The sequence below is a fragment of the Stegostoma tigrinum genome, chromosome 13, assembly GCF_030684315.1.
Source record: "Stegostoma tigrinum isolate sSteTig4 chromosome 13, sSteTig4.hap1, whole genome shotgun sequence".
NCBI classification, from domain to species: domain Eukaryota; kingdom Metazoa; phylum Chordata; class Chondrichthyes; order Orectolobiformes; family Stegostomatidae; genus Stegostoma; species Stegostoma tigrinum.
In genome coordinates this window covers 75758885-75786442 of record NC_081366.1, presented here as the reverse complement: position 1 = coordinate 75786442, position 27558 = coordinate 75758885, and the positions used below count along the sequence as shown (strand labels likewise).

Sequence of the window (27558 nt, the reverse complement as noted above, 5' to 3'; positions counted from 1 at the left end):
GAAAAAAAATTATCTCCATATTGTGTGGAGCTGGAGGAATACAGCAGGCTATGCAGCATCAGAGGAGCAGGAAAGCTGACGTGTCGGGTGGGGACCCTTCTTCAGAAATGGGGAGGGGAAGGGGGCTCTGAAATAAATAGGGAGGAGGGGTGGGGCTGGGGAATAGTAGGTGGGACGGTGACAGGTGGATGCTGGTGGGGGCTTATGGGGATTGGTCAGTAGGATGGAAGAGAAGATGGACAAGTTGTGTCGGGTCAAGGAGGCGGGGATGCGAGGAAGGGTTGCTCATGGGATGAGGCCAGGGGTGGGGAGATTTTCAACTGGTAAAATCCACATTTAGGCCATTGGGCTGTCAGCTCCCGAAGCGGAATTATAAAGTGTTGTTTCTTCAGTTTGCAGGTGGGGTCGTTGAGACACTTGGACGAGGCCCAGGATGGACATGTCACCCAGGGAGTGGGAGGGGAGGTTAAAATGATTCGTGACCAAACCATGATTTTGTCATCTGTTGCGAACAGAGCGCAGATGCTCCACAAAACAGTCTCCAAATCTGCGTTTGGTCTCACCGATGTAGAGGAGGCCACATCGGGAGCGGCGAATGCAATAGACCAAGTTGACGGATGTGCAGGTGAACCTCTATCTAATGTGGAAGGTTGGTTCTGTGCCTTGAATGGAGGTCAGGTGTGTGAGGTGTAGGGTAGCGCTTCCTGCGGGTTGCAGGGAAAGGTGCCGGGGGTAATGGGGAGTGTGGAGTGGATGAGGGGGTTGCGGAGAGAGCGGTCCATACGGAAGGCAGGTAAGGGGTGGTGAGGGAAATATCCTTACAGTGTGGGAGCAGGCCATTCAAGTTAATATGATATGGGTTCTGATTCAAAATCATTAGGGCCGCGCAGAAAGTGAATAACAAGGGTCTTTTCCCCAGACTAGGGGAGTTCAAAGCTTGGGGGCATAGGTTTCAGGTGAGAGGGGAAAGGTTTAAAAGGGACCTGAGGGGCATAGAGGGTGGTGTCTATGTGGAATGATCTGCCAGACGAAGTGGTAGATGTGGGTACAGTTACAAACATTTAAAAGACCTTTGTACAGGTTTGGAGGGATGAGGGCCAAATGCAGGCAAGTGGGACTAGTTTTGGGAAACTTAGCATCAACGAGTTGGACCGAAGGGTCTGTTTCTGTGCTATATGACTGTATGACCACCTTTTCACCACAAGATGCCTAGAGGACATTAGCATTAGCAAGCAATTTGCTCCAGTGTCTCTCAATATCTTTATCGGCTAACTTCCTTGATTTGAAGAATAAGAAATATCTCTCCTTTTGAAAAAAAATACTCAGAATCTTCAATGGTCTAATCCTCTACATCAGTTACTGAGGTAGAGCTTTTTTGACTGTTCTGAGTCCTTTTTAATGGATCCTCAGGAAACATGTTTTCATTGCACCATGTGACCTCTTTTATACTCATTTCTTTCTGGATGGCTACTATTACACAAATTCCTTTGGTATTCCTATTACTGCAATCAACCTCCCATTTGACTTAAATCCATTGGCTTTGGTACACCGGGTTTTATTACTTGTTTTCATTTTCAGATTCTGGCTTTTTTCCTGCGTTACTTTGGCATCCTACTGTTAGTTCTCTGAACCTAATACTGTTTCCACCTGCAGTTTGTCTAATGCTCCAGTTCTCCTTTAGATTTCCATGTGACTACTATCCTACATGTAACTGTCTGTGTGAGCTGCCATAAGTATCTGCCAGAACTGTTGCTTCTGAACCTTGGTGCTCATCTAAATAAGCTTAACATTTACTGGAATACTGTTTCTCAATCTTTCCATAATCCTGATTTCCCTTATACTGTTAAACATTTTCTCCAACTTCTGCGATCAAAACCATTGATAATGGAGTATTGACCCTTCTGAGGGATTACCTCCAATTTCTCTCCACTGATGCTGCCGTCATTGCTCAGCTTTTCCAGCAATTTCTGTTTTTGATTCTATACTGTTTCTGTTTTTCTTGCAAATCTGGATTTTTTTTAGATTTTAGATTTTATCGTCACGAGTAATCATGTGCAGGAGTACAGTGAAAAGTGTGTAATATTGCCACACAAGGTGCCAATTAGGTACCAAGGTACTTTGGTACAAACATTTTGGTTCAAAATAGTAAAAGAAACAGAGTTAAAAAGTCAAGCATTATCTTCACAGAACAAGTAGAAAAATAAAGAAATAAGGTACTAGTTCACATTAAAGTCCGTAAGTGCCTGATTAGATTTCTTTCTTAAAGCCCTACATTTTAGTTGACAAACTTTAGGAACAAGATCGTTGGATTAAGTTATCTTTAACAGTTTCATAACCTGCTGTTGTTCTTCTGAAAAAGTGGTGTACTGCTCCATAATTACTGCCCAATTCATCCTTTCATTCCTCTGCCCAGTTGCCTACTGCAAAATGAGGTGAAATATTTCTCTCACTCTACCCTCAGTAAATTTAGGCACCAATTGTAAGTTCTAGTAAAATCGAATCCCTCATCTCCTGAGGAAGTATCCTCTGAGGCACTGCCTCTTCCTTCTTTCTTTATTCTTCCTTCTCTCTCTCTCTCTCTCTCTCAGACTTTTCGTCTGCATGGAGTTCATACTTTGTAGGCCACTTCTCCAAGTGGCTTTTGGGCCTCTTATTAAAAATAAGCTTCGTGAACAAACCTGCATCCAGCTGTCTCTATTATGAAGCCCAAATCCTAAAACATAATATCTATTCTACACCTTTCATCACATAAAGGATATTAAAACCAGAACAATTATCTTTTAAATTGTTATGCAAAGGAAAAAGAGGTAGTTATGAGTAATATAGGTCTCTTGAAAACTAGGTAGTGAATTGAGGATGTGACAGAAATATTGACTTTTCTCCCAAGACATTGTTTGCTATCAGGAGAAACTTAACAACACTGATGGTGATTAGTAGAATTCACAGTTATATTTAGATAATGTATTGTCTGATGAATAAATCTAAACCAAATGAAGGTTGACAAATTATAGAATCCTAATGTGGAAGCAGGCTGTTTAGCCCACATGGACCGTCCAAAAAGCATCCCACTTGGTCCTTGTAATCCTGTATTTTTCCCATGGCTAACCCCCTCTAGCCTGCACAACTTCCCATGGCCAATCCACCCAACCTACACATCTTTGGACTGTGGGAGGAAACCCATGCTGACACAGGGAGAGTGTGCAAACTCCACACAGACAGTCATCTGAGGCTGGAATTGAACCCAGGTCTCTAGTGCACTGAGGCAGTAGTGCTAACCATTGAGCCACCGTGCCACTCCTCATCAGCTCTTTCAGCGACAAGCCAGAAGGAATTTTACACAATAAAATGCAACAGTGTTTTTTTGAAGGCATTTACCTTAAGTTATAGTAGCTCAAATGATTGCGCTCAGCTTGCTGCGTGGCTTAAGAAATTTCAGTGCTCAAGAGTAGGAAAAAGAAATGATGTGCAGTCTCTCTTGAGCCAAGCAGAACATGTGTGAGTTTGCGCTAATGAGTTAACTTAAGTGGACCTGCATGTGTACAGTATAAAATGAGAAAGCAGAGAGAGAGAGAGAGAGAGAGAGGGAGAGGGAGAGGAGATAGGAACGTGAGGACAGGAGAGGAGGTGCAGGAGAAAGGAGTGGGAGTGGAGTAGAAGAGAGAGGCAGTTTGGGAAGAGAAAGGTTAGAGAGGCAACAGAAAAATACAGCAAAAATTAAAATAAAGAAATTTGGAGGAGACTGTAGAGGAAGACAAAGATATCCAGGCAAAAGCTGCTAAGAAACGAACATTTTTGACCATCTTCTCCAGCTCAGTAAGTCTTTCAATTTTTAATTTGGATATTTTAAGATTGCTCCACATTGCTGTAATGCCAAGTTTTCTTAAAATGGTTTATTTCTGCTCTTATTAAATCTCATATCAAAGCTCACCCTACTGTCTCCCCCCAATTTTCCTTTACTGTTCCTGTTTGCTGCGCAGCTTTCACCTCTGTTTCCTCTCTTTCATAAGGTAGTGTCCTCTTCAATGGAGGGAGAGCTAATTTCCACAAGATCACTGTGGCAGGAGGCTTCAAGAATGGCCTCAGCTAGCACAGGGACTGAAACCTGGTAGTTGGGATAATTGTGCACCACACTCTCACTCTAACCTCCTCAATTCACCAGCTCCCTTCCCCCACCCTGCTTTAATGCAAAAGGTGTCGACAAGAGTTCTGTTTTTATCCTAGAGGGCAATTTGTGGTATGCTTGAATGGAAGAACAATCCATTGGATTCTGTTAGGGTCGTGTCAAATTTTCCCTCCTCTACACCACCCAGATGGTACTTATATGCTAAAGGGTTAAAGATACTTCAATCTAAGTGCGTTTTAACACAACCTGATTGAACAGGCAGAAGCTAACACATTTCGGTATTAAGATTTTTCGATATGCAGGCGAAATGTCTTTTTAAATGCTTTCAGTTTCTGTGTTTCACTTTGGTTAAAGGTGGTCGCAGTTATCAGTCCCTAGCCTTCTTTTTCAGATTGCTGCCGTATTCCTGGCTAATGCCGATATTTTATGCAAGTTCACTCAGGATTTTTCAGGCCCAGTTGTTTTACCTTTGTTTCTCTCAGCTCCACCAAGTTTCGAGGCTAAAAACAAGAGTCTGCAAAGCACCTGGGGGATATATTTAATATTGGTCTTAAAAATGGACTTTCATTATTCTAATTATCTGGAAATGTTATCTCCAAATGTAACATCATTCAGTGATTGACCGCACACTTCTTGTCAGATAAAAACCTCCCCAGTTCAAAATGTCAACCATAACTGGGATGAATGAGGAGAGGAGATAGTTGGACACTGGCTACTGATGATGATAACTCCGAGAAACATAGCGATTAATTTTAAACTTTACATGTGAGACAAACTTCACCGCCGCAAACCCCCCCACCCCCCCCCCCCCCGCCCGCCCCCGTACCGTCTCCCACAACCCTATCAGGATACTTCATCTGTTTTTCTTTTGGAAATGACCAGTTTCATTGTTCATCTCTTGGTTTGATGCAATGTTAAAATATTTCGAATGAATTCCTCCATCTCCTGATTGTATTTTCTCTGCACCCTGTGCCTTACTCCATCCCCTGAGTCCTCTCCAAGGGCTCATCTCTGTCTCTGATGCATTAGTACATCTAATTAATAACAGATTATGGTTTTTTTTTCATTTCGCAGAGGCATGTTAATGAATGGAAAGAGTCTAATACAATACTGTACCATGTAATTCTCTTTCCCTCTCACACACACAGGTGGGCCAATGGAGCCTCTCATTTGCCTGTGGAATGTTCTGGAGATGTTGTGCCTCATCGTCTCTGCTGGTGGCCACTCCTTTTTGCCCTGTCCATCTCATGGTGCTGCCTCATACTCACTGACGTTTGAAGGCAAATGGAAGCCTAGTGCCTTCCCCAAACAGTACCCAATGTACAGACCTCCTGCGCAGTGGTCCCCCCTCATAGGTACGAGAACAAATACCCTCTTGGGCAGCAAGAGTAAGGCAGACTGTAGGAGGGGCAAGGAGAGTTTTGGGGAAGTAATAGGTAACTGAAAATCTCCTCATATAAGTATATAGACCCTCTTAGTGTACAACTGCACACATAGACTTCAAATTTCTCCTCCATCACTTTACTGCAGGAACTGACCTTTCGGCTTTCCTGGAGTTTAATTCCTCTGTTGCAATATAGAGAGAAGAAGGACGTTACTAAGATTGGATGATTTGAGACGGAATAGGCTGGGACTATTTTCCCTGGAGGGTCGGAGGCTGAGGAGTGACTTTAAAGAGGCTTATAAAATCACGAGGGATAGGGTGAATAGAAAAAGTCTTTACCCACCGGGTGGGGGAAACCAAGACTAGAGGGGCATAGGGTTAAGGTGGGAGGGGAAAGATTTAAAAGGAAGCTGAGGGGCAACTTTTTCATACAGAGGGCAGCGCACGTATAGAATGAGCTGCCCGAGGAAGTGGTAAATGCAGGTACAGTTACAGCATTTAAAAGGCATTTAGGTAGGCACACAGATAGGAAAGGTTTAGAGGGATATAGGACAAAGTCAGGTAGACGGGATTGATACGGTTTGAGAAACCTGGTCAGCAAGGCGGACATGTAGGTATAAGGTGCCCCTATAAAGTGCTGTTAAAATAGACAGTGAGGAATAGCGTTTGACTGCGTTAAACAGTTGATGGTGAGTCAGCAGTCTACTTCAAATCTCTCTCCAATTGCAGCTAATAAAAATAAAAATCAGGAGAGTGGGAAAAACAGAGTCCAGATATTCTCTGATGTAGCAGGGTGTAGAGCTGGAGGAACACAGCAGGCCAAGCAGCATCAGAGGAGCAGGAAAGCTGACGTTTCGGGCCTAAACTCTTCTTCAGAAAACCCTTCTTCATTTTCTGAAGAAGGGTCTGGGCACGAAACGTCAGCCTTCCTGCTCCTCTGATGCTGCTTGGCCTGTTGTGTTCATCCAGCTCCACACCTTGTTATCTCAGATTCTCCAGCATCTGCAGTTCCTACTATCTGTCTCCAGATATTCTCTAATTTGTTAACCCTGTCAGAAAATATCTGCGCCTGAGTAATTGTTTAATCTTTGCTAGCCTGAATAGTTTAGTTGTTTATCATCTTAACTTCACTATCACCCAGTGGGTGGCATGGTGCTCATTGGTTGGCACTGCTGCCTCATGGCATCTGGGACCTGGGGTTTGATTCCACCCTTGGGCAACAGGCGTTTGCACATTCTCCCCGTGTCTGCGCAGGTTTCCTTCCACAGTCCAAAGATGTGCAGGGTAGGTGAACTGGCCATGTTAAATTGCCCACAGTGTACAGATTAGTTGGGCTAACCATGGGAAATGCAGGGTTTTGGGAATAGAGTAAGGGGAACTGGTTCTAGGTGGGCTGCTCTTTGGAGGGTTGGTGTAGACTCAATGGGCTGAATGGCCTCCTGCACTATAAGGATTCTATGATTCAAAGAGCTCACTCGGTAACTTGAGGAATGCTTTCCGCTGAGTTAACCACTTAATCTTCCAATGCAGCCGTCACTCACAATGATGACTACCATCTCTGGCAGTTGGATTCGCTGGCCAGTGCTGGAGTACGGGAATATGCTGAGAAAGGAACTCACACTATACTTGCACAGGAAGTGGAAGAAACCAAAAGCAAGATGCACAGTATCGCTGGACTCTTCAAGGGACCAGCTATTCCAAGTGGAATAGGACAGAGGTTAATGAAAGTTACAGTCTACCCAACACATCCACTGGTAAGGAATTGGTGATGCAATGCTGTTTTGTATATTAGATAGACACCCAATGCTGTAATTTGAGGCTGGTGTTGGGGGAAGCACAGAAACCCATGGATATGTTCTACTGAGGTGCCACTGGAAACATTGTGAATGCCAGTGTAGACCTGGCAATATGTTTGACTTTTAGTTGCAGAATTTGGACCTCTAGTTGGAAGTTAGTTGATGTTACAGTTAACATTTAGAAGATGCAAGCTACCGATACCAACATGTCTCGGTGTGCTGAGGCAACAAGCCTTTCCCAAATCTCTCCAGGGACCGTAAAATGTTCAGGCAGGCCAAGCTAGTCAGTGGCTTGAGCTACGTGGGCCAAGTTTCACAAACCTCTTGGTTTGAGAGAGACCAAAGATATGGCCCAGGCATGTGCAGGTTCAGAGAATTTCAGAATCCCTACATCCCTGTGACCATTTGACCACTGAGTCCACACTGTCCCCTCCATAGAACATCCCACCCAGACCTACCGCATTCCTGTAACCCTGCATTTCCCACGGCCACTCCACCTAACCTGCTCATCATTGGACTGTGGGAAGAAACCAACACAGGAGGGGGAAGAACTCACAAACACCACACGGAACAGTGACCCAAGGGTGGAACTGAACCAAGCCCTCCTGCAACACGATGCAGTAGTGCTAATCACTGAGCAACAGTGCCACTCCCTAGATGGATTAGCCATAGGAAATGCAGGGTTACCAGGATTATTGTGTAATCTCTCTTTCTCTCTCTATCGCGCTCTCTTTCTCTCTCTCTCTCTATCTCTCTCTCTTTCTCTCTATGTCTCTCTATCTGTCTCTTTTTCTCTCTCTATCTCTCGCTCATTCTCTCTTTTCTCTTTCTCTGTGTCTCTCTCTCTCTCTATCTCTCTGCCTCTATTCCTTTCTCTCTTTCTCTGTCTCTATCCCTCTTCCTCTTCCTCTTTCTCTCTCTCTCTCTCTCTCTCTCTCACAAGCAATTATGTGTTTTCTTTTCCACTGCTTTCTTTTTGGAATTTTAATGGCAATCAAGGGGAAGAGATTAGGAGTTGTGGGGCAATGTGGGGAGATCTATTCTAAGGCGGTGTTTTAATGAGTCACATGGAAAGCTGTATCCTTTCACTGTGGTTTGATTGTTCCTCAGCTATCCTTCATGGTTCGCATAGTGCCTAGCCCTGACTGGTTTGTCGGTGGTGACAGCATCATTCTATGTGAGGCGAATCACTGGAAGGAGTTTGTCACCCTTGACCTTTACCCTTATGATGCTGGGACAGACAGTGGCTTCGCTTTTTCTTCGCCTAATTTTGCAACGGTTCCCCAGGACAAAATAACGCAGGTAATTAGTTGCGACTTCCGACTGCACGTTTGCGACTAGGTTTGAGACGCAAAATGAACAAGGCAAGGGAAATACATGAGAGATAAGTCTGAACTTTGCATTGATCTCCACACAGAAATCACCCAGTATGTCGGCTGTGGCCCCTGTAGTATATTAAGAGATCACTTTCGCCAACAGTGATTTGTACCACATGACCGCACTCATCAGTCTCCACTGGAGTTAACGTTTTGGTTGTGAAGAGAAAAGATGAAAAAATAATTCAATAAAACTTGACTCTTTCCAGTTTTTGACCATTTTCCAGAACAGAAATTTGGTAAAAGCCTCCTGCGTTACGAAGACTTGGTTGAACCCACTGGTGATAACCATCCCATTGATGTGGTGGAAACACTTGACAGAAACACATTTACAAAATCTCTAGAGTCTGAGTTAATCAAAAACAAACTCCTGGAGATCTCAGTGCTGGTCAGACACATTGCTACCCAGCTCTTTTTCTTACGAAATCAACATTAATTACATTGCATCGAACTCTGAGAGCGTCAGTTAACATTTCTTAGAATCATTAAATCCCTACAGTGGCAAAGCTGGCCATTCAGCCCATTGAGTCCACACCAACACTTTGAGTAGCATCCCACACAGACCCACCCCTTTACGCTCTCCCTGTAACTCCACATTTCCCATGGCCAATCCACCTAACCTGTACATCCTTGGATTTGTTTATTAAAGCACATGATTGATTACAATTCATTTATCCAAGCCAAAGAAACTTGCAGTTTCAAATCTACAATTCATTCAGTTCCTCCTGCACATTGGTACTGTACCGCAGGCTGCACCAGCAAGGACACTCGGTGCCCAGGGACATCAATCCAGTTTATGGTCTGCACCAAGCTGCATCTCCGCTCTCTTTGCTAGCTCCATCCTCTCCGAGCATCCCTGCATGCTCACAGTGGCCATCCTTTCCACTGGCTTAATTTGTTCCCTCAGCCAGAGACTGCAGGATAATATTACTGGTGCTTTGCTGTGCCATTTAGCGTGTATGCAAAGGTAGAAAGCTCATCCTGATGATCAGCAGGGCCGTTGTTGCCCTCAGTCAAGTCAAGGTGATAGTCTTCTCTCCACAGATCCACCTCAGTAAGTCAAGGGCAGCCTGCAAGGTCATGTCCAGAGAGACTCAGACCAGTTTTTAGAGTTGCACCATAGAAAGCATTCTATCTGGGCACATAGTGGTTTGGTATGGCAACTGCTCTGTCCAGGACCGTGAGAAACGAGAGAGAGTTGTTAACACAACCCAACCCATCACGCAAGCCAACCTCCCATCCATTGACTCCATCTATACTTCTTGCTGCCTCGAGAAGGCAGCCAACATCATCCACGACCACTTCCACACCGGCCATGATCTCTTCCGGCCTCTTCCATTTGGCAAAAGATCCAAAAGCTTAAGCACACACTCCGATAGGCTCAAAAACAGCTTCTTCCCCACTGTTATTAGGCTGTTGAATGCACCTCTCAAATTCCAAATTTAATGTGATCTTGCTCTCTGTGCGCATTCTCTGCAGCTGTAACGTAGTATTCTTCACTCAGTTCTATTACCCCAATGCACTTTGTACTGCATGCAAAACAAAACTTTTCACTGTACTTAGGTACATGTGACAATAATAAATCAAATCAATTCAAACCAAACCAGATCAAATCCATATCTCTCCAGGGCATGTTCAGGATGGCCAGAGACAGCTTATTCTCTTAGTTAGTGGTGAGGAGCTAAACGATACTTAGCACATGGTGTTATAGAGTTGTACAGCACGGAAACAGACCCTTCGGTCCAGTCATCCATGCTGACCTGATGTCCTAAACTGATGTAGTCCCATTTGCCAGCATTTGGCCCATATCTCTCTAAACCCTTCCTATTCATTTATCCATCCAGACGCCTTTTAAATGTTCCAATTATGACAGCCACCACCACTTCCTTGGCAGTTCATTCTATACATGTACCACCCTCTGTGTGAAAAAGTTACCCCTTGGGTCCCTTTTAAATCTTTCCCCTCTCACTTTAAACCTATGCCTTTCTAGTTTTGGACTCCCCCACTTGGGGGAAAAATCCTTAGCTATTCACCCTATCCATGCCCCTTGTGATTTTATAAACCTCTACAAGGTTACTCCTCAGCCTCCAACACACCAGGGAAAAAAGCCCCAGCCTATTCTGCCAATCCCTGTAGCTCAAACCCTCCAACAGTAGAAACATCCTTGTTAATCTTTCCTGAGCCCTTTCAACTTTCACAACACGTTTTCTATAGCAGGGAGATGAGAACTGCACACAATTTTTCAAAACAGGCCTCACCAATGTCCTGTACAGCCGCAACATGACCTCCCAACTCCTATACTCAATGCACTGACCAATAAAAGTAAACATACTAAGCAAACTTCATTATCTTATCTACATGTCACTCCACTTTCAAGGAACTATGAACTTGCACTCCAAGCTCTCTGTGTTCAGCAACACTCCCCAGGACCTTACCATTAAGTGTATAAGTCCTGCTCTGATTTGCCTTTCCAAAATGCAGCACCTTGCATTTATCTCAATTAAACTCCATCTGCCACTCCTCGGCCCATTGACCCACTGATCAAAGTCCCCTTATACTCTAAGGTACATTGTACTTCTTCGCTGTCCACTACACCTCCAATTTTGGTGTCATCTGCAAACTTACTAACAATAACTCCTATGTTCACATCCAAATCATTTGAATAAATGATGAAAAGCAGTGGACTCAACATCAATCCTTGAGGCACACCGCTGGTCAGAGACCTTCAGTCTGAAAAGCAACCCTCCACCACCACCCTCTGTCTCTTACCTTCGAGCCACTTCTGTAACCAAATGGCTAATTCTCCCTCTATTTTATGTGATCTAACCTTGCTAACAGTCTATCTTGTGGAACATTGTCAAACTTACTGAAGTCCATTTAGATCAAGTCTACTGCTCTGCCCTCATCAATCCTCTTCATTACTTCTTCAAAAACCTCAATCAAGTTAGTGAAACATGATTTCCCACGCACAAAGCCATGTTGACTATCTCTAAACAGTGATTGTCTCTCCAAACACATGTAAATCCTGCCCCTCAGGATTCCCTCCAACAACTTGCCTATCACTGATGTCAGGCTCACCAGTCTATAGTTCCCTGGCTTTTCCTTACCACCTTTATTAAACAGTGGCACCACATTAGCCAACCCCCAGTCCTCTAGCACCTCACCTGTGGCTATCGATAATACAAATATCTCAGCAGGGGGCCCACCAATCACTTCCCTTGCTTCCCACAGACGGCTAGGGTACACCTAATCGGATCCCGAGGATCTATCCAGCTTTATGCATTTTAGGCCGTCCGGTACTTCCTCCTCTGTAATATGGACGTTTTTCAAGGTGTTGCTATTTATTTCTCCATGTTCTTTATCTTCCACATCCTTCTCCACAGTAAACACTGAAGCAAAATGCTCGCTTTGTATCTTCCCCATCTCCTGCAGTTGCACACATTGGCAGCCTCGCTGATCTTTAAGGGGCCTTTTTCTCTCCCTTGTTACTCTTCTGCCCTTAATGTATTTAGAAAATCCCTTTGGATTCTCCTTAAACCTATTTTCCAAAGCTATCTCATGTCCCCTTTTTGCTCCTCGTCATTTTCCTCTTAAGTATATTCTTACCGCCTTCAAACTCTTCTAGGGATTCATTTGATCTCTGCTCTCTATACCTGACACATGCTTCCTTCTTTTTCTTGATCAAAACCTCAATTTCTCTTGTTATCCAACATTCCCTACCAGCCTTACTCTTCAACCTAACAGGAGCATACTGCCTCTGGATTTTATATCATTTTTGAAGGCTTTCTAGTTTCCATCAGCCCCCAGTCAACTTTTGAACGTTCTTGCCTAATACCGTCAAAATTAGCCTTCCTCCAATTTAGAACTTTAACTTTTAGGTCCAGTCTATCCTATTTCATCTCTATTTTTAAACTAATAGAATTATGGTCGCTGGCCCCAAAATGTTCCCCCATTGACACCTCAGTCACCTGCCCCTGCCTTATTTCCCCCAAAAGTGGGTTAGGTTTTGCATCTTCTCTAGTAGGTACATCCACATACTGAGTCAGAACATTTTCTTGTGCAACTTAAGAAATTCCATGCCCTGAGTTCATCTGCCTTACCTGTTCGGCCTCTTGCATTGAACTAGATGCAGTTCAATCTATCAGCCCTACCTTGTCCTCTGCTTTGTTCCTGCCTGCCCTGACTGTTTGACTTGCTCCTTTTCCCACTGCACCAGTCTCCGACTGATCTCTTTCCTCACTCCATCCCTGGGTATCACTGTCAATCCCCCCTTACTAGTTTAAATCCTTTTGTAGCAAATCTCCCTGCCAGTACATTGGTCCCCTTCCAATTCAGGTGCAATCTGTCCTTATACGGATCACTTCTACCCCAGAAGAGATCCCAATGATCCAAAAATGTGAATCCTTCTCCCCTGCGCCAGCACCTCAGCCGCTTATTTATCTGCTCCATCCTCCTATTCATGTTCTGACTAGCTCATGGCACTGGGGTTAATCTAAATATTACTACCCTTGAGTACTCCTGTTGTAAATTCCTGCCTAACTTCCTATATTCTCGCCTCAGTATCTTGTCCTTTTCTTGTTCTAGGTCATTAGTTCCAATGTGTATGACAACCTCCTGCTGGCCCCCCACCCTTTTGAGGACATTCCACGCCCTCTCTGAGACATTCTTGATCCTGGCAGTCAAATTGACTCACTTTACCCTGTTTTCCTCAGGAATGAGAAGTGGGAGGACAGATGCTCCAGGAGATGAAAGTGGGTGCAGTGTCAGTGCAGGTGAATGAGTAGGCCCGCGGTAGGTGAGAAGGAATTGCAGAGGGCAGTTGGGGTGGTTGCAGGCGATTGAGGAAATGTGTTGCAGATAATAATTAGAGTGATACAGCATGAGCCTTGGTTGGGAAGCAGGGATAGAGTGAGTGTGAGGTATCAGAGAGAAGATGATGGCACGTATCCTGGCAGAGTGGAGAAAGACATTGACCTACTTCCTGTAGTCCTGGGCCATCCTCCGGACTGCATTCACCCAGGTGGAAAGCTCACTGGAAGGTGGCATGGACTGGTATTGTGGGCTCCACTGCCAGTCCCTGGGTTGGTGATGAAGCCTAGCATTGGTAGCGCCCCCATCCAGCAGGGCAGTGCCCATGCATCACAGAGTGGACTTCCCCCTGCCCTGGATAAATATCAAGAACAGTGCAAGGCAGCTCCACACTGACAGAGCTTGTCCGAGTGCACAACAGGTCTTTTTTAAAGATGACACAGACGCAGGGACACTGGTCTTTTGCAGTTATCACTGAGCTGCGAGATTTTCCAGGGACTACACCAGGTAAAATGTAGCAGAAATCAGAGCGGAGAAATACCATAGGCCACGGTAGGCAATTAGTAAAGCGAGTTTCGCAGGATACGGTGAGAGAACTCACTAGACTCCGTGGCAAGAAACTCTCCTAAAAAAATGAATGCAACTCCCATCGCCTAAATAAAATGTAAGGTTCAGTCTAATACTCCAAAAGAGGCCAATAAATCTTGTTCAAAGAGACCATGGTTTTTCTTTGCCAATACATCTTCAGATTCGATTTGTTTCTGTTCTAACTGGTGACTTTAGATGCTATGAAACCTGCATCTCAGTTGCGCTCCAAATTGAAGAACCTGACCTCCGGATACAACGCATCATCCTCCGACACTTCCGCCATCTACAATCCGACCCCACCACCCAAGACATTTTTCCATCCCCACCCCTGTCTGCTTTCCGGAGAGACCACTCTCTCCGTGACTCCCTTGTTCGCTCCACAATGCCCTCCAACCCCACCGCCCTCCAAGCCCACCACACCCGGCACCTTCCCCTGCAACCGCAGGAAATGCTACACTTGCCCCCACACCTCCTCCCTCACCCCTATCCCAGGCCCCAAGATGACTTTCCACATTAAGCAGAGGTTCATCTGCACATCTGCCAATGTGGTATACTGCATCCACTGTACCCGGTGTGGCTTCCTCTACATTGGGGAAACCAAGCGGAGGCTTGGAGAGCACTTTGCAGAACACCTCCGCTCGGTTCGCAATAAACAACTACACCTCCCAGTCGCAAACCATTTCCACTCCCCCTCCCATTCTTTAGATGACATATCCATCATGGGCCTCCTGCAGTGCCACAATGATGCCACCCGAAGGATGCAGGAACAGCAACTCATATTCCGCTTGGGAACCCTGCAGCCCAATGGTATCAATGTGGACTTCACCAGCTTCAAAATCTCCCCTTCCCCCACCGCATCCCAAAACCAGCCCAATTCGTCCCCTCCCCGCATTGCACCACACAACCAGCCCAGCTCTTCCCCTCCACCCACTGCATCCCAAAACCAGTCCAACCTGTCTCTGCCTCCCTAACCTGTTCTTCCTCTCACCCATCCCTTCCTCCCACCCCAAGCCGCACCTCCATCTCCTACCTACTAACCTCATCCCACCTCCTTGACCTGTCTGTTTTCCCTGGACTGACCTATCCCCTCCCTACCTCCCCACCAATACTCTCCTCTCCACCTATCTTCTTTTCTCTCCATCTTCGGTCCGCCTCCTCCTCTCTCCCTATTCATTCCAGAACCCTCACCCCATCCCCCACTCTGATGAAGGGTCTAGGCCCGAAACGCCAGCTTTTGTGCTCCTGAGATGCTGCTTGGCCTGCTGTGTTCATCCAGCCTCACATTTTATTATCTTGGATTCTCCAGCATCTGCAGTTCCCATTATCACTGATACAATTGTACGCTAAACATTCCCACAAAGATCTACACCAAATGAGAGGTGGAAACAGAAGCTTTAGTTAAATGGGAGCCAAATGGAAGTGGATTTCAAGACAGTACAATATCCCTTTATTGCCACATGGACTCCATTGTCTTCAGTAAACGATAAAGAGGAGATCTAATGGAGCAGCTTAAATTTTGGGGGCAGCTTTTGCAAGTTAAATTGTGAAAGACAATTTCTGCTGATCCATCTGTAACTAGAGAACGCAAATATAAAATCTTCACCGAAGGATCAAAAGGAAAGGTTAGCTATTTTAAATGCAGAATGTTGTCAGAGCAGTCGCTTTTCCACCAGAAATAAGGATGGAAACAGAATTTGTAATTGTTTCAATAGAAATGATAATTATTTTAAACATGGACAACTTAAGAGCATGTGTGTGCAGGAGGGGAATAGGATTAAGTGGAGTACTGTTTCAGAGCAATAGCATTTCACAATGGACTATGTGATCACCCCCTGGGGTGCTAATTTCGCCAAAATGGAAAGAGACATGAACTATACGACAAGAAAATCTGGATTCCACTATCTCATTGAATATGTTGGCCAGCATTTGTCAAGACTGAGCCTTGACGAAGACAATTCCCATTGCTCCAAACCGATCAAAGACCGCCTCAGGTTCATCCTGATCCTTTCATCAAACCCAAACCCATCAATCATCAGTTGGGCAAACCAACAAGGAGCCAACATGCCCCGGTCCACCACGGGACTCAGCCTGCTCACCTCGCAACCCACTCTCCAGGTGGGTGTGCAGGGCCTGGGAGGAGAAAGGTGAGGGCAGACAAAAAAAAGAGGCGCGAAAGGTAAAGGGCCTGGTAAGCAGAGGAGCTCCAGGGAGTTCTGACTGGAACATCCTACTCTGCTGCCATCTTGAATATGAACAAAATCTACTGCTCCTATTTTCCCACCTGAATTGAAAGAATGGCCATGAGCAGGTTTCATGGTGCCATTTTCACCGTGACCTTGGGTGAATGATCTCATACACTGACATGTTCCTTTCCTTATCATTTGTGCAAGTGAGAGGTTATTTGGTAACTCGTGTGGGCAGCAATGTAGAAAGTCAAGACAGGCCTCTGGTGCTAGAAGAGTTAAAGCCCAGGACTCCACTTCCGACACCGCAAGATGGGAACTAACTTTCACTGTGCGGTGCTCACTCTGAAACTCTGACCAGCTGGCACAGAAACAAAATGATCTGGCACCGAACCGCTTCGCGGAGTTAGATCTCACGACGCTGGTGGATGGGTCGATGGGGAGAAGGTCTGTGCTCTTCCTGACTGACTGCAACAAGAGGTCAACCATCAAAGAGGTCAGTCCTGCAGCATCTAGAGGGAAGTCGCACTGTCTTTTCTCTCTGCTGCCTCACACCCATAGGGCCACGACTCGCTCTAACTCTACCGCTGTGCAGGCATCTCACCATGGGCTCCAACCTCAGCGCCATCATGGGCATCATGTCCACTTGAGGGCTCGCACCCAACACAACTTCCATCACTGCTAACCCTTCCTGGCCTCTGCACTTCCTGCTCACTCATAGATGGCAGCCTCTCCTGCTCATGTACAATCAATGACTGCTTTTGCATCCACTTCCATCCCCCTCGATCCCTTTCCTGTGTCTCATTGCGAGGAGAGCAGGCCCAGTACCCAGCTGTGAGATGGTGGGTAAGGGAGGGGATACCCTGGGGGCGGTAGGGGGTGTTTCATGGTGCTATTTTCACCGTGACCTGGGATGAATTATCTCATACACTGACATGTTCGTGTAGAATGTAAAGCTTTTTTTAATCCTCTGTGTTTTGAAGTGAAAGGTACCAACCTTACTGTTCGAGATAACAAGGTGTGGGGCTGGATGAACACAGCAGGCCAAGCAGCATCGGAGGGGCAGGAAGGCTGACGTTTCGGGTTTGGACCCTTCTTCAGAAGTTCTGAATTCTGCAGCATTTCTGAGTTCATCCAGCTCTACACCTTGGTATCTCAGGTTCTCCAGTGTCTGCAGTTCCTACTATCTCTGAAACAGCCTTACTGTTTCGCTTTGTTTTAAATAAAGAGTGAGCTGTAGGGCCATGTCGGTTATTAACACCTTTAGGAGACTCTGTAGCACTTTGCTCGAGGTCTGTTGCTGTGTTGAAGTTTATAACTGACTGCACTGATGCTCACAATTCACAGCCTGGGAATCCCTGCAAACAGACTCCCTTTCCATCACTCCCGGTCTTTGTGTTGAGGAAGATTAGAATATGCCAAGTCGAGGTATTGATGGGACACAAATGCATGCAAATACCCTTCTTGCCACCTAACAGTGAGATTCAGTACAGGTTTTTAATTTTCAAAAATATACTGTAATCATAAAAATATCTTGTACGTAGTCACTACAGCAGTTTGGTTCTGTACAGTAGCAGATGAAGAAACGAACGAACAATGGAGTTTGACTGTATCCAGCAAACAAACCCGAGGATTTCCAATTCTGAGGAAGCGTCACTCGACCTGAAACGTTAACTCAGATTTCTCTCCACAGATGCTGCCAGGGCCTGCTGAGCTTTTCCAGCAATTTCTGCTTTTGTCTCTGATTCACAGCATCCTGAGTTCTTTTGGTTTTTATCAAGGCTGTACAGATCATATTTACATCTATTTGCGGCATCAGAAAGGGTCCAATAACTGAACAGACCCTCATTTAACTTTGGCAGAAGAACCGTAAATGGTGGTCTCTCTATCTAAAGTGAGAACGTTTAATCACAAGAGGCTGTTTTGAAAGTGACATCTGATTTTTTCCGATCTAACCTGATCAAGACTTCTTCCTTGCTTCGCTAACCCCGGAAGGGGGCAATTTAATTATATATACATTCTGAAAGCTGTCTGTCTCTCGCTCTCTCTCTGAACAAGGGGTTTTATTCTTGGCTAATCTGTAACTTCAGGTTGTAACAGGTTGCGTTTTGCAGATAACCTCGAGTTTTCCCAATCATGGCGCTAATTCGTTCTACTACCCTCGACTCAGACACCTTCCACCGATGGCAACAGTCACACTACAAAAGTTAAAGGATCAGCAGTCAGTGAATGAACACACTGGCAACTTAAATTCCACACCTCATGGCGGGGAAATGGAGAGTGTTTTGGGTAAGTCAGCCCCATTCCTTGTGGATTGTTTGATAAAGGAAGGGTATTGGAATGACTGGTTCCCAGGAAGTGTCCAGTTAGCAACAAGTCCCAGTATAAACCTGTGAAATGTTGGGCATGCTCATGGCTGTGAGATAGTGCCACTCGAGAGCAATCCTTAACCCTTCGGCTAATATTCTCAAGACATGGTGAAATTTGATTTCAATAAATTTTTAGAATAAAAAGCTGTTGTAATGGCAACCATATGCTGACCGTTTATTTAAAAAGCCCACTTGGGTCACTAATATCCTGTAAGGAAGGAAAACTCACTTGGTCTGGTTTATACATGACTCATACAGCCCCCTACAGTGTGGAAACAGGCCCTTTGGCCCTACACGTCCACACCAACACTCAGAGCATCCTACCCCCCCACCCACCAAGCCATTCCCCTTTCACCCAGCTAATCTTACACATCCCTGAGCACTGTGGGGCAAATCCACTGAGCCTGCGTATCTTTGGATTGTGGGAGGAAACTGGAGCACCCGGAGGAAACCCACGCAGACACGGGGAGAATGTGCAAACTCCACACAGACAGTCACCCGAAGCTGGAATCGAACCGTGGTCCCTGTTGCTGTGAGGCCGCTGTACTAACCACTGAGCCACCTACTCCAGACCCATGGCAATATGGTTGACTCCTACGTTCCCTTTGAAGTGGTCTAGCAAGCCATTCAGTTTAAGAACAATATGGGATAGACAATAAATACTGGCAGATCCTGTCACACACCAAACCCCAAAAACAAGTCAAAAACAGATTCCTCGTGCCAATGTTTACTTAGAGCTACTTCACCTGATTAACATAGGTATTTGCAAAAGCTATGGGCCCTGACAATTTCTCAGCAGTGGTACTGACTGCTTGGTCACTAGAATCACGCTTACCTTAGTCCAAACTGTTTCAGAGGAGGTGATAACTTAGTGGCATTATAGCTGGGCCCTTTATCCAGAGACCCAGGTAATGTTCTCGAAATCTGCGATAACAAGGCGTAGAGCTGGATGATCACAGCAGGCCAAGCAGCACCAGAGGAGCAGGAAGGCTGATGTACCGGGTCGAGATCCTTTTCTGAAGAAGGGTCTCGGCCCGGAACATCAGCCTTCCTGCTCCTCTGGGGCTGCTTGGCCTGTTGTGTTCAACCAGCTCTGCACCTTGTTATCTCAGATTCTCCAGCATCGGCAGTTCCTACTAGCTCTGAAACAATGTTCTGGGGGCCAGAGTTTGAATGCCAACATGGCAGATGGTGGAATATGAATTCAATTTTTTTTTAAAAAATCTGGAATTAAGAGTGTAATGATGAATCCAAATCAATTGTCAGGAAAAAAAACCCATCTGGTTCACTAGAGATAGTAGGAACTGCAGATGCTGGAGAATCTGAGATTATATGGTGTAGAGCCGGATGAACACAGCAGGCCAAGCAGTATCAGAGGAGCAGGAAGGCTGACGTTTCGGGTTGAGAGCCTTTTTCTGAAGAAAGGTCTCGACCCAAAATGTCAGCTTTCCTGCTCCTCTGATGCTGCTTGGCCTGCTGTGTTCACCCAGCTCCGCACCTTCTGGTTCACTGATGCCCCACAGGGAAGGAAACTGCCATCCTTGCCTGGTCTGTTCTACATGTGACTCCAGACCCACAGCAATACTTAGCTATTAGGGATGGGCAATAAATGCTGCCTAGTCAGTGATGCCCTCATCCTGTGAATGAATAAAGGAAAAAAACACACAATATTAGCGTTTCCTCAACAGGTAAGAAATATGAGGTGAGTCCTATCTACAAAAAGCACTTACCACCCATCGATTTACTCTCATTCATCAACCCATTGATGGACCGTGTTGTTGGCAATGCCACGAAGCTGCCCATTTAATTAACACGTTCTCCACCATCTTAAACATTCATTCCTTCTGTCAGTGGTTTGCAGTGGCATCATCTACAAAACTCAATGACAACTCACCAGTGCTCCTTCATCAGCACTTCCCAAACCCATGGCCTCTACTCAGAGACAAAAGAAACTGCAGAGGCAGGAGCCCAAGGTAGATAAACAGGAGGCTGGAAGAACACAGCAGGCCAGGCAGCATCTGGAGGAAGGGAGCGGTCAACGTTTCGGGTATTACCCTTCTCCAGCCCAAAACGTTGACTGCTCCTTCCCTCCAGATGCTGTCTGGCCTGCTGTGTTCTTCCAGCCTCCTGTTTGTCTACTCATAACCTCAACATAACTGTCCTGCAGGAGGTGCTGTTGAGCCACTTTCTTGAGCCACTGCAGTTCATGTGCACTCACAGTGATGTTGGGAAGGGAGTTCTAGGATTTAATCCAGCGACAGTGAGGGAGCAATGATGTCGCTCCAAGTCAGGATGGTGTGTGGTTTTAGGGGGAGCAAGGACAACAGATACATGTGAAGAGGTGGCACGGTGGCTCAGTGTTTAGCACTGCAGCCTCACAGCGCCAGGGACCCGGGTTTAATTCCAGCCTCGGGTAATTGTCTGTGCAGAGTTTGCACATTCTCCCCATGTCTGCGTGGGTTTCCTCCGGGTGCTCCTGTTTCCTCCCACAGCCCAAGGATGTGCAGGCTAGGTGGATTGGCCATGCTAAATTGCCCGTAGTGTTCAGGGCTTATAGGGGGATGAGTCTGGGTGGGATGCTCCATGGGGTGGTGCGGACTTGTTGGGCCAAAGGGCCTGTTTCCACACTCTAAGGAATCTAGTTTAACCTATTTTGTAAATACACCACTAGCTATATCACAATTTCTGAGAGCTTCCTGTATAAAAAAAAATTAGAATCCCTACTGTGCAGAAACAGGCCCTTTGGCTGAACAAGTCCATACTGACCCTCAGAGCACCCACTCAAACCCACATAATCCACACATCCCTGAACACTGTGGGCAATTTAGCACGGCCAATCCACCGAGCCTGCAAACTGTGGGCTGTGGGAGGAAACCCACACCGACACAGGGAGAATGTGCAAACTCCACACTGACAGTTGCCCGAGGGTGGGATTGAATCTAGGTCCCTAGTGCTGTGAGGCAGCAGTGCTAAACCTTGTGCCACCCCAAAAGCCTTTTAGGGCTATGGACACCCTGAGGTTGCGAAAGGTGCTACATAAATGCAGGTACATAAATCGCTTGCTTAAGCATCTTCTCTAAGACTGAGTGACCGGAAAGGTATTCTGTACTTATGAAGATCAGCAGTCCATACAGCAAACTGGGGACGGTTATGTATAACAGGACCCATACAAAGTTAATGTGGCCTCCATAAACTGTGGAGCTGCAGCTGGTTTATAATTACTGTACTGCATCCTACAACAGCCCACAGTCAGGAACCACACTGACAAAGCGTGCGGTGTTACTACAAGCAACCAACAGCGTCAATTTCTGCTCAGCACTTTATTTCATTCAACGAGGGAACAGAGGTGACAACATTGGCCTCTGTCCCTGAGCCAGTGGTACAGGGGCGTAGAGTGTTGGCAACTTTTGTAATCAAACAATGCCTCCCTGTCCACAAGGAACTAATGCGGATCAGACAGGAGGAATTGGGATGTCTACCATAGAGGAATAGTCCACATTCGCAGCCTAAGCTCAGCAGTGAAGAATGGCAATAAGGTGTGGGATGGCTACTTGCATTTTAGTCCATTCCTTTTTGAACTGTATCTGAGCCTCACTGATAATGAGTTACTCATACAGAAGGTCGGAGGTCTCTGCGAAGCAAAACAACTTACAATTATCAAGCTCAGCCTATTAGTTAGCAAACAGGCAAATCTCATTGCTGGCACCAAATTGCATCATGAATTTGCCCAGTTTATTATCAAATGGTCTGTATCTAAACTTTATCAACAAATTTGCCAACATTGTTATAACGCTTTGGTTTTTGGACTTCCAGCATCTGGAATTCTTTGCTTTTCTTAAAAAAGAGTTAGTACAATCCTAATGTTTCCTCATGGAATCCGTTCAGAGTAGAAGCAGGCCATTCAGCCCATACTGAACTTTCAAAGACCATCCCACTGAGATGTACCCCCAACCCTATCCCTATAACCCAGCATTTCCCTTGGCTAACCCACCTAGGCTGCATATCCCTGAACACTCTGGGGCAATTTCCCATGGCCAGTCTGCCCTAACCCGCACGTCTTTGGACTGTGGGAGACAGACACGTGGAGAATGTGCAAACTCCGCATGGACAGTCACCTGAGGGTGGAATCAAACTCACATCTCTGGCACTGTGAGGTAGCGGTGCTAACCACTGTACCACTCTAATAAATTGTGTTTTAGCCAAACCTAAATATTCTACCACTTTCTAGGCCCAACCCCTGCCTCTGAATCTTCTGGGTTAATTCTGAGGCCTGGTTTCTCACCATTTTCCCCAATTCATTCCCCTCGCCCCTAGCAAATCCAATTCTGAAGTTAAATTGGAAAAGCTATTAATTTGTGTTTCATTGTGGCAGAAGAATATTGCAGGCCCCTCAAATAAATGGTGTATTTGCTCCTTAGGCTGGTGCTTTTTCTGGTCTTTCCTCTATTCCACCCACTCCCTGAAAAGACGGCAGATGAAAGGGACTAAGTTGCAAAAGCACCTCTCCCTCCTATCTGGTGGTGTTTCTGCCAAATTTCACGCAGCCAAGTTACCAAGTGTTAACACTGCGCACAACGGAATGAAGGAGGCAAATGTTTTAAAAGTGATAACAAAGTGTGGAGCTGGATGAACACAGCAGGCCAAGCAGCATCTCAGGAGCACAAAAGCTGTCGTTTCGGGCCTAGACCACTCTCTGATGAAGATGCTGCTTGGCCTGCTGTGTTCATCCAGCTCCACACTTTTGTTATCTTGGATTTTCCAGCATCTGCAGTTCACATTATCTCTGTTTTAAAAGTGATTTCTTTTTGATGTGGAGACATAAGGCTACAATCTGTAAACTTCACCCACCAGCAACAAATATTCAATAGTTGACATGCTGCAGGGCCTATTTACAATCGTTGAACAGAAAGGAACAGTGCAGAATAAATACAGCCACTCTTTCACATAAATATTTTCCTTTAAACCTCCTTACTGATTCACGGGATGTGGGCATCACTGGGTAGGCCAGGTAAGGATGGCAGTTTCCTTTCCTAAGGGACATGAGTGAACCAAATGGGTTTTCTGCCTCTGATAGTCAAGTTATGGTCATCATTTGATTTGTTAATTCCAGATTTTTATTGAATTCAAATTACCGCATGGCAGGATTCGAACCTGGGTCCCCAAAACATTATCTGGGTCTTTGTGATAATACCACCAGGCCTTTCTAAAGTGCTAGGTTGCGTTAAATCCTATTGCAGGTTCAGAAGTGTGATGGTGACACAGCCAGCAAGACAAGGGGCAGTGGGTACGCAGAGAGTTATTGCCTCCAAATTCCACCCCCCAAGTCACACAGTATCTCGACCCAGGCATACACTGCTGTTCCCTCATCACCGTTAGATCAAAATCCTGGAACATCTGAGTGAACCTCCCTGAGTACACACTGCTACAATGCAAGAAGACCATCCCTACCCTTTTCAAGGGCAGCTAGGGAATGGCGAATAAATGTCAGCTTTGCTAGAGATGGCCAGACCCTCAAAATGATTGACAAAGTTGCTGAAAAAGCTCAGCAGGTCTGGCAGCATCTGTGGAGGAGAAAACAAGAGTTAACATTTCGGGTCTGGTGAACTGAGGAAGGGTCAGACCTGCTGAGCTTTTCCAGCAACTTTGTTTTTGTTCCCGATTTACAGCATCCACAGTTCGTTTGGTTTTCCTCAGAACGATTGTTTGAAATTATACAATGTTTTTTTAAATACAGTGTATCAGCCCAGCTATACCGCAAGAGAGTGTTGAGTTGTATAAAGTGCAGAGGACCCACACCAAAGCAAAATGAAATTGGTTCAGGGCACAGTCTTTTTAATTTATTAGCAGTCAGACAACTTAGCAATGTCTCTTAATTTCAGTATCATTTCTAAAACTACACTTCCGACCCATTCTGACTCTCTCTGCAACGGCCAATAATGTTCTCCAAAGTCCTTCAGAGATAGTAGGAACTGCAGATGCAGAAAATTTTCTGAAGAAGTGACTAGGCCTGAAATGTCAGCTTTCCTGCTCCTCTGATGCTGCTTGGCTTGCTGTGTTCATCCAGCTCTACACCTTTTTATCTGGGCCATAACTTCATCCATTTTCCAGTCCTTTGTTCATAGAGATGTTAAAAATCTTGGTTTGGGCCTGGTCTGTCGCCTCATTTATTTCCTTCATGGTTTTTTGCGTGTATCCCATCTGTTCCAGGTATCCCGTGGCTGTTTAACACTTCGGGACACATGTTTCAGTGATTTCCACTTCTGCTATAAATTTTGAACCAAAATCGCTGGGCATGGACCATGCCCAGAACTCTATTTGTGATTAATTTGAGACAGCTGTAACTGCAAGTTCTCCTTTAATACCAGAACCTAACTTATCCTTTAATGAATTCGTCTGGTCTTGAAACATTTTGTAGTGAAATATTTTGCTGCTGTTATCAGTTATCAATTTCTTAATTAAAAAGCAGAGAGAAGCGTCACCAGACCTGAAGCATTAACTCTTGATTTCTCTCTCTCCATCGATGCTGCCAGACCTGTTGAGCTTTTCCAGCAATTTCAGTTTTAGTTTTAAACTTCTTAATCCCTGTTTGCCACTGCTGGTGGGTTTTGTCTCCTCCTCTTTCTTGTTAAAATATAATTCCATGTGCCTTCTATGACAACTCCTCCAAAATCCCATTCTCTCACAGAATCCCTTCAGCATGGAAGCAGGCTGTTCAGCCCACTGAATCCACAAGGAGCCTCTGAAGGGCATCCCACCCAGAGCCACAACCCTACACATCCCACAGCCAATCCTGCACATCTTTGGACTGTGGGAGGAAACTGGAGCAAACCCACACAGACACAGGAGGAATGTGCAAATTCCATTCAGACAGTTGCCTGAAGATGGGGTTGAGCCCAGATTCCTGGCGCTGTGAGGCAGAAGTGCTAACCACTGAGACACTGCACCACCCCATAGACAATAAAAAAGGAGGTTGCCTTAGCAGGCCATCCAATAACTTCATTTGCATAGCTCCTTTGACATAATGAAACATTGGAAGGCACTTCATAAGAACAATATCAGACAAAACACGACAATGAGGTACATTAGGAAATTAGGACAGTTGACCAAAACCTCTGCCAAAGATTTTTAAGGAATCCAGCCCCAGCTTCACATACACCAGCACCTTCTGGCACAGGTCACTGGTCGGAGGTTAGTGCCAGGAATCCTGACAAATTCCTTATTCCCCCGTTTTAACCCAGGCATGGTGTGCTTAAGCGAACTGTTATGAGCCAAGTACTTAGCTTTTGTGCTCCTGAGATGCTGCTTGGCCTGCTGTGTTCATCCAGCCTCACATTTTATTATCTTGGAATTCTCCAGCATCTGCAGTTCCCATTATCTCTGATACTACATCGATCAGCTAAGTTTGTCAAAAATTGCTGGAAAAGTTCAGCAGCATTGATGGAGAGAAATCAGAGTTAATGTTTCAGGTTTGTCAGCTAACCCAGTGCTGACCAGAAATTAATCCTGACTACATATTATATGGAAACAAAGACACAGATGAATTGTCAATATAAAGCCAGTGCAGACATGGTGGGCCACGCTGTAACACGTTAGATGCAGTCAAAATCATAAATCTCTTTATTACTGTGAAATGTACAGTAGAGGCTGTAGGTTGCAGACACCTGGGCTCCGAATGCAACCTGTTTGTATTATGGAATGGATTTGTAGATGCTCATGTGGTTCTAAAGTTAAATGGATAATGATATCATACTTGATAATGCCAGAATGTCAGCAGTGTGCCATCCTTCAGCCTGTAGCTAAGGCCAAATGCTGTTGTTGACGGCGTTTCTCCCCTGGAGGTAAAGAACAAACTCCAGATAAAAATAGGGCACACCATAATAAGGCCAGGAATTGGATTGAACTCTTTTCTCAGTAGTGTGAAGGGGGAATGCAGGTGAGTACGAGTGCATTGCACATAGTCCAGATGGTCTAGAGTTGAGGTGTAGCGCCAAAGACAGTCCATGGGAACAGAGTATTTTACAGCATGCCTGGAAGTTATTCAGGCCACCATGGCAGGTGCAGCTATTTCAATGGGCAATCTGATGGTTGCTCGTCTCTCCTGTTTTTCCTTTACAAGTATCCAATCAATTCTCTTCTGAGTGTTACTACTGAATAGCCTTCCATCACCCTTTAAGCAACACATTCCAGATCATTAAAAAAAGCTTCTCCCTCATTTCTACTGCCAACCACCTCCCCCCATTCTTTTACAAATTGTATCAAGTTTGTGCCTTCTGAATATCAACTCATTGGACTCGATCAAAACCCTTTATAATGTTGAACACCTTGGTTAAATACCCCTTCATGCCTTTTGTTCCAAGGAGGGCAATCCATTTTCCTGAATACTTATGTTGTTGTTTGGAGTTAGACAGCCTCCAAGAACAGCGTCACACTGATTCCAATTTGATCTTGCTTTGAAATACAGAAACGCCTCTGGATTGCAAAGTTTCCAGCTGGTCTTCCTGGGGTTTGTGCAACGGAGATTGCACTCAGTTTGGGACCAGAAGTAGGACACGGTTTATTCACACATGGCCTTCCAGCAGTGGGACCCCATGCCCAGACCTGGAGCAGAAGAGGAAATGTATCCCCAGGAACTGCTTTTGACGATATCGCTAGATGTGTGGCTTGCATAATTGCTGATACAAGTTTTGGTCTTCAAGGTCAAAGTTAAGAGCCTGTACTGGTGACTAATGTGTGCTTAAGAATATTTAGGCATGGAAAGAGTTCATTGAAGCCAACAAATCCATTGCTTTTCCATTGTTCTCAGTGTTTCCTCATAAATCGTAGCCCTCAAAATCTTCCCACAATAAAAACACAATTAAATGTCTTTTAAAACTGGATATAGTCTGCTTCAATGACCTTCTCTGGCAATCTATTCCACACACCTAGAGGAT

General features: G+C 45.3%; 1 protein-coding gene across 1 annotated transcript; it reads left to right on the top strand.

The window, feature by feature from the left end:
* The first annotated feature begins 419 nt into the window (after positions 1-419).
* On the top strand, positions 420-27357 carry LOC125458475 (spondin-2-like). The gene is made up of 6 exons (XM_048543746.2): positions 420-625; positions 5272-5478; positions 7038-7261; positions 8414-8605; positions 18374-18548; positions 27090-27357. Exons 1-6 carry the CDS (start codon positions 472-474, stop codon positions 27266-27268), a joined length of 1131 nt encoding a protein of 376 aa, XP_048399703.1. The 5' UTR covers positions 420-471; the 3' UTR covers positions 27269-27357.
* The last annotated feature ends 201 nt before the right edge of the window (positions 27358-27558 follow it).

What these genes read in the sequence shown, in the direction of transcription:
- LOC125458475 (XM_048543746.2), top strand. Translation starts at nt 472, where the DNA reads ATGATTCGTGACCAAACCATGATTTTGTCATCTGTTGCGAACAGAGCG. An exon ending in GCAGTGGTCCCCCCTCATAG is followed by an intron (nt 5,479 to 7,037) that starts GTACGAGAACAA and finishes CTTCCAATGCAG; the next exon opens with CCGTCACTCACAATGATGAC. An exon ending in GGAAATGGAGAGTGTTTTGG is followed by an intron (nt 18,549 to 27,089) that starts GTAAGTCAGCCC and finishes TTTGAAATACAG; the next exon opens with AAACGCCTCTGGATTGCAAA.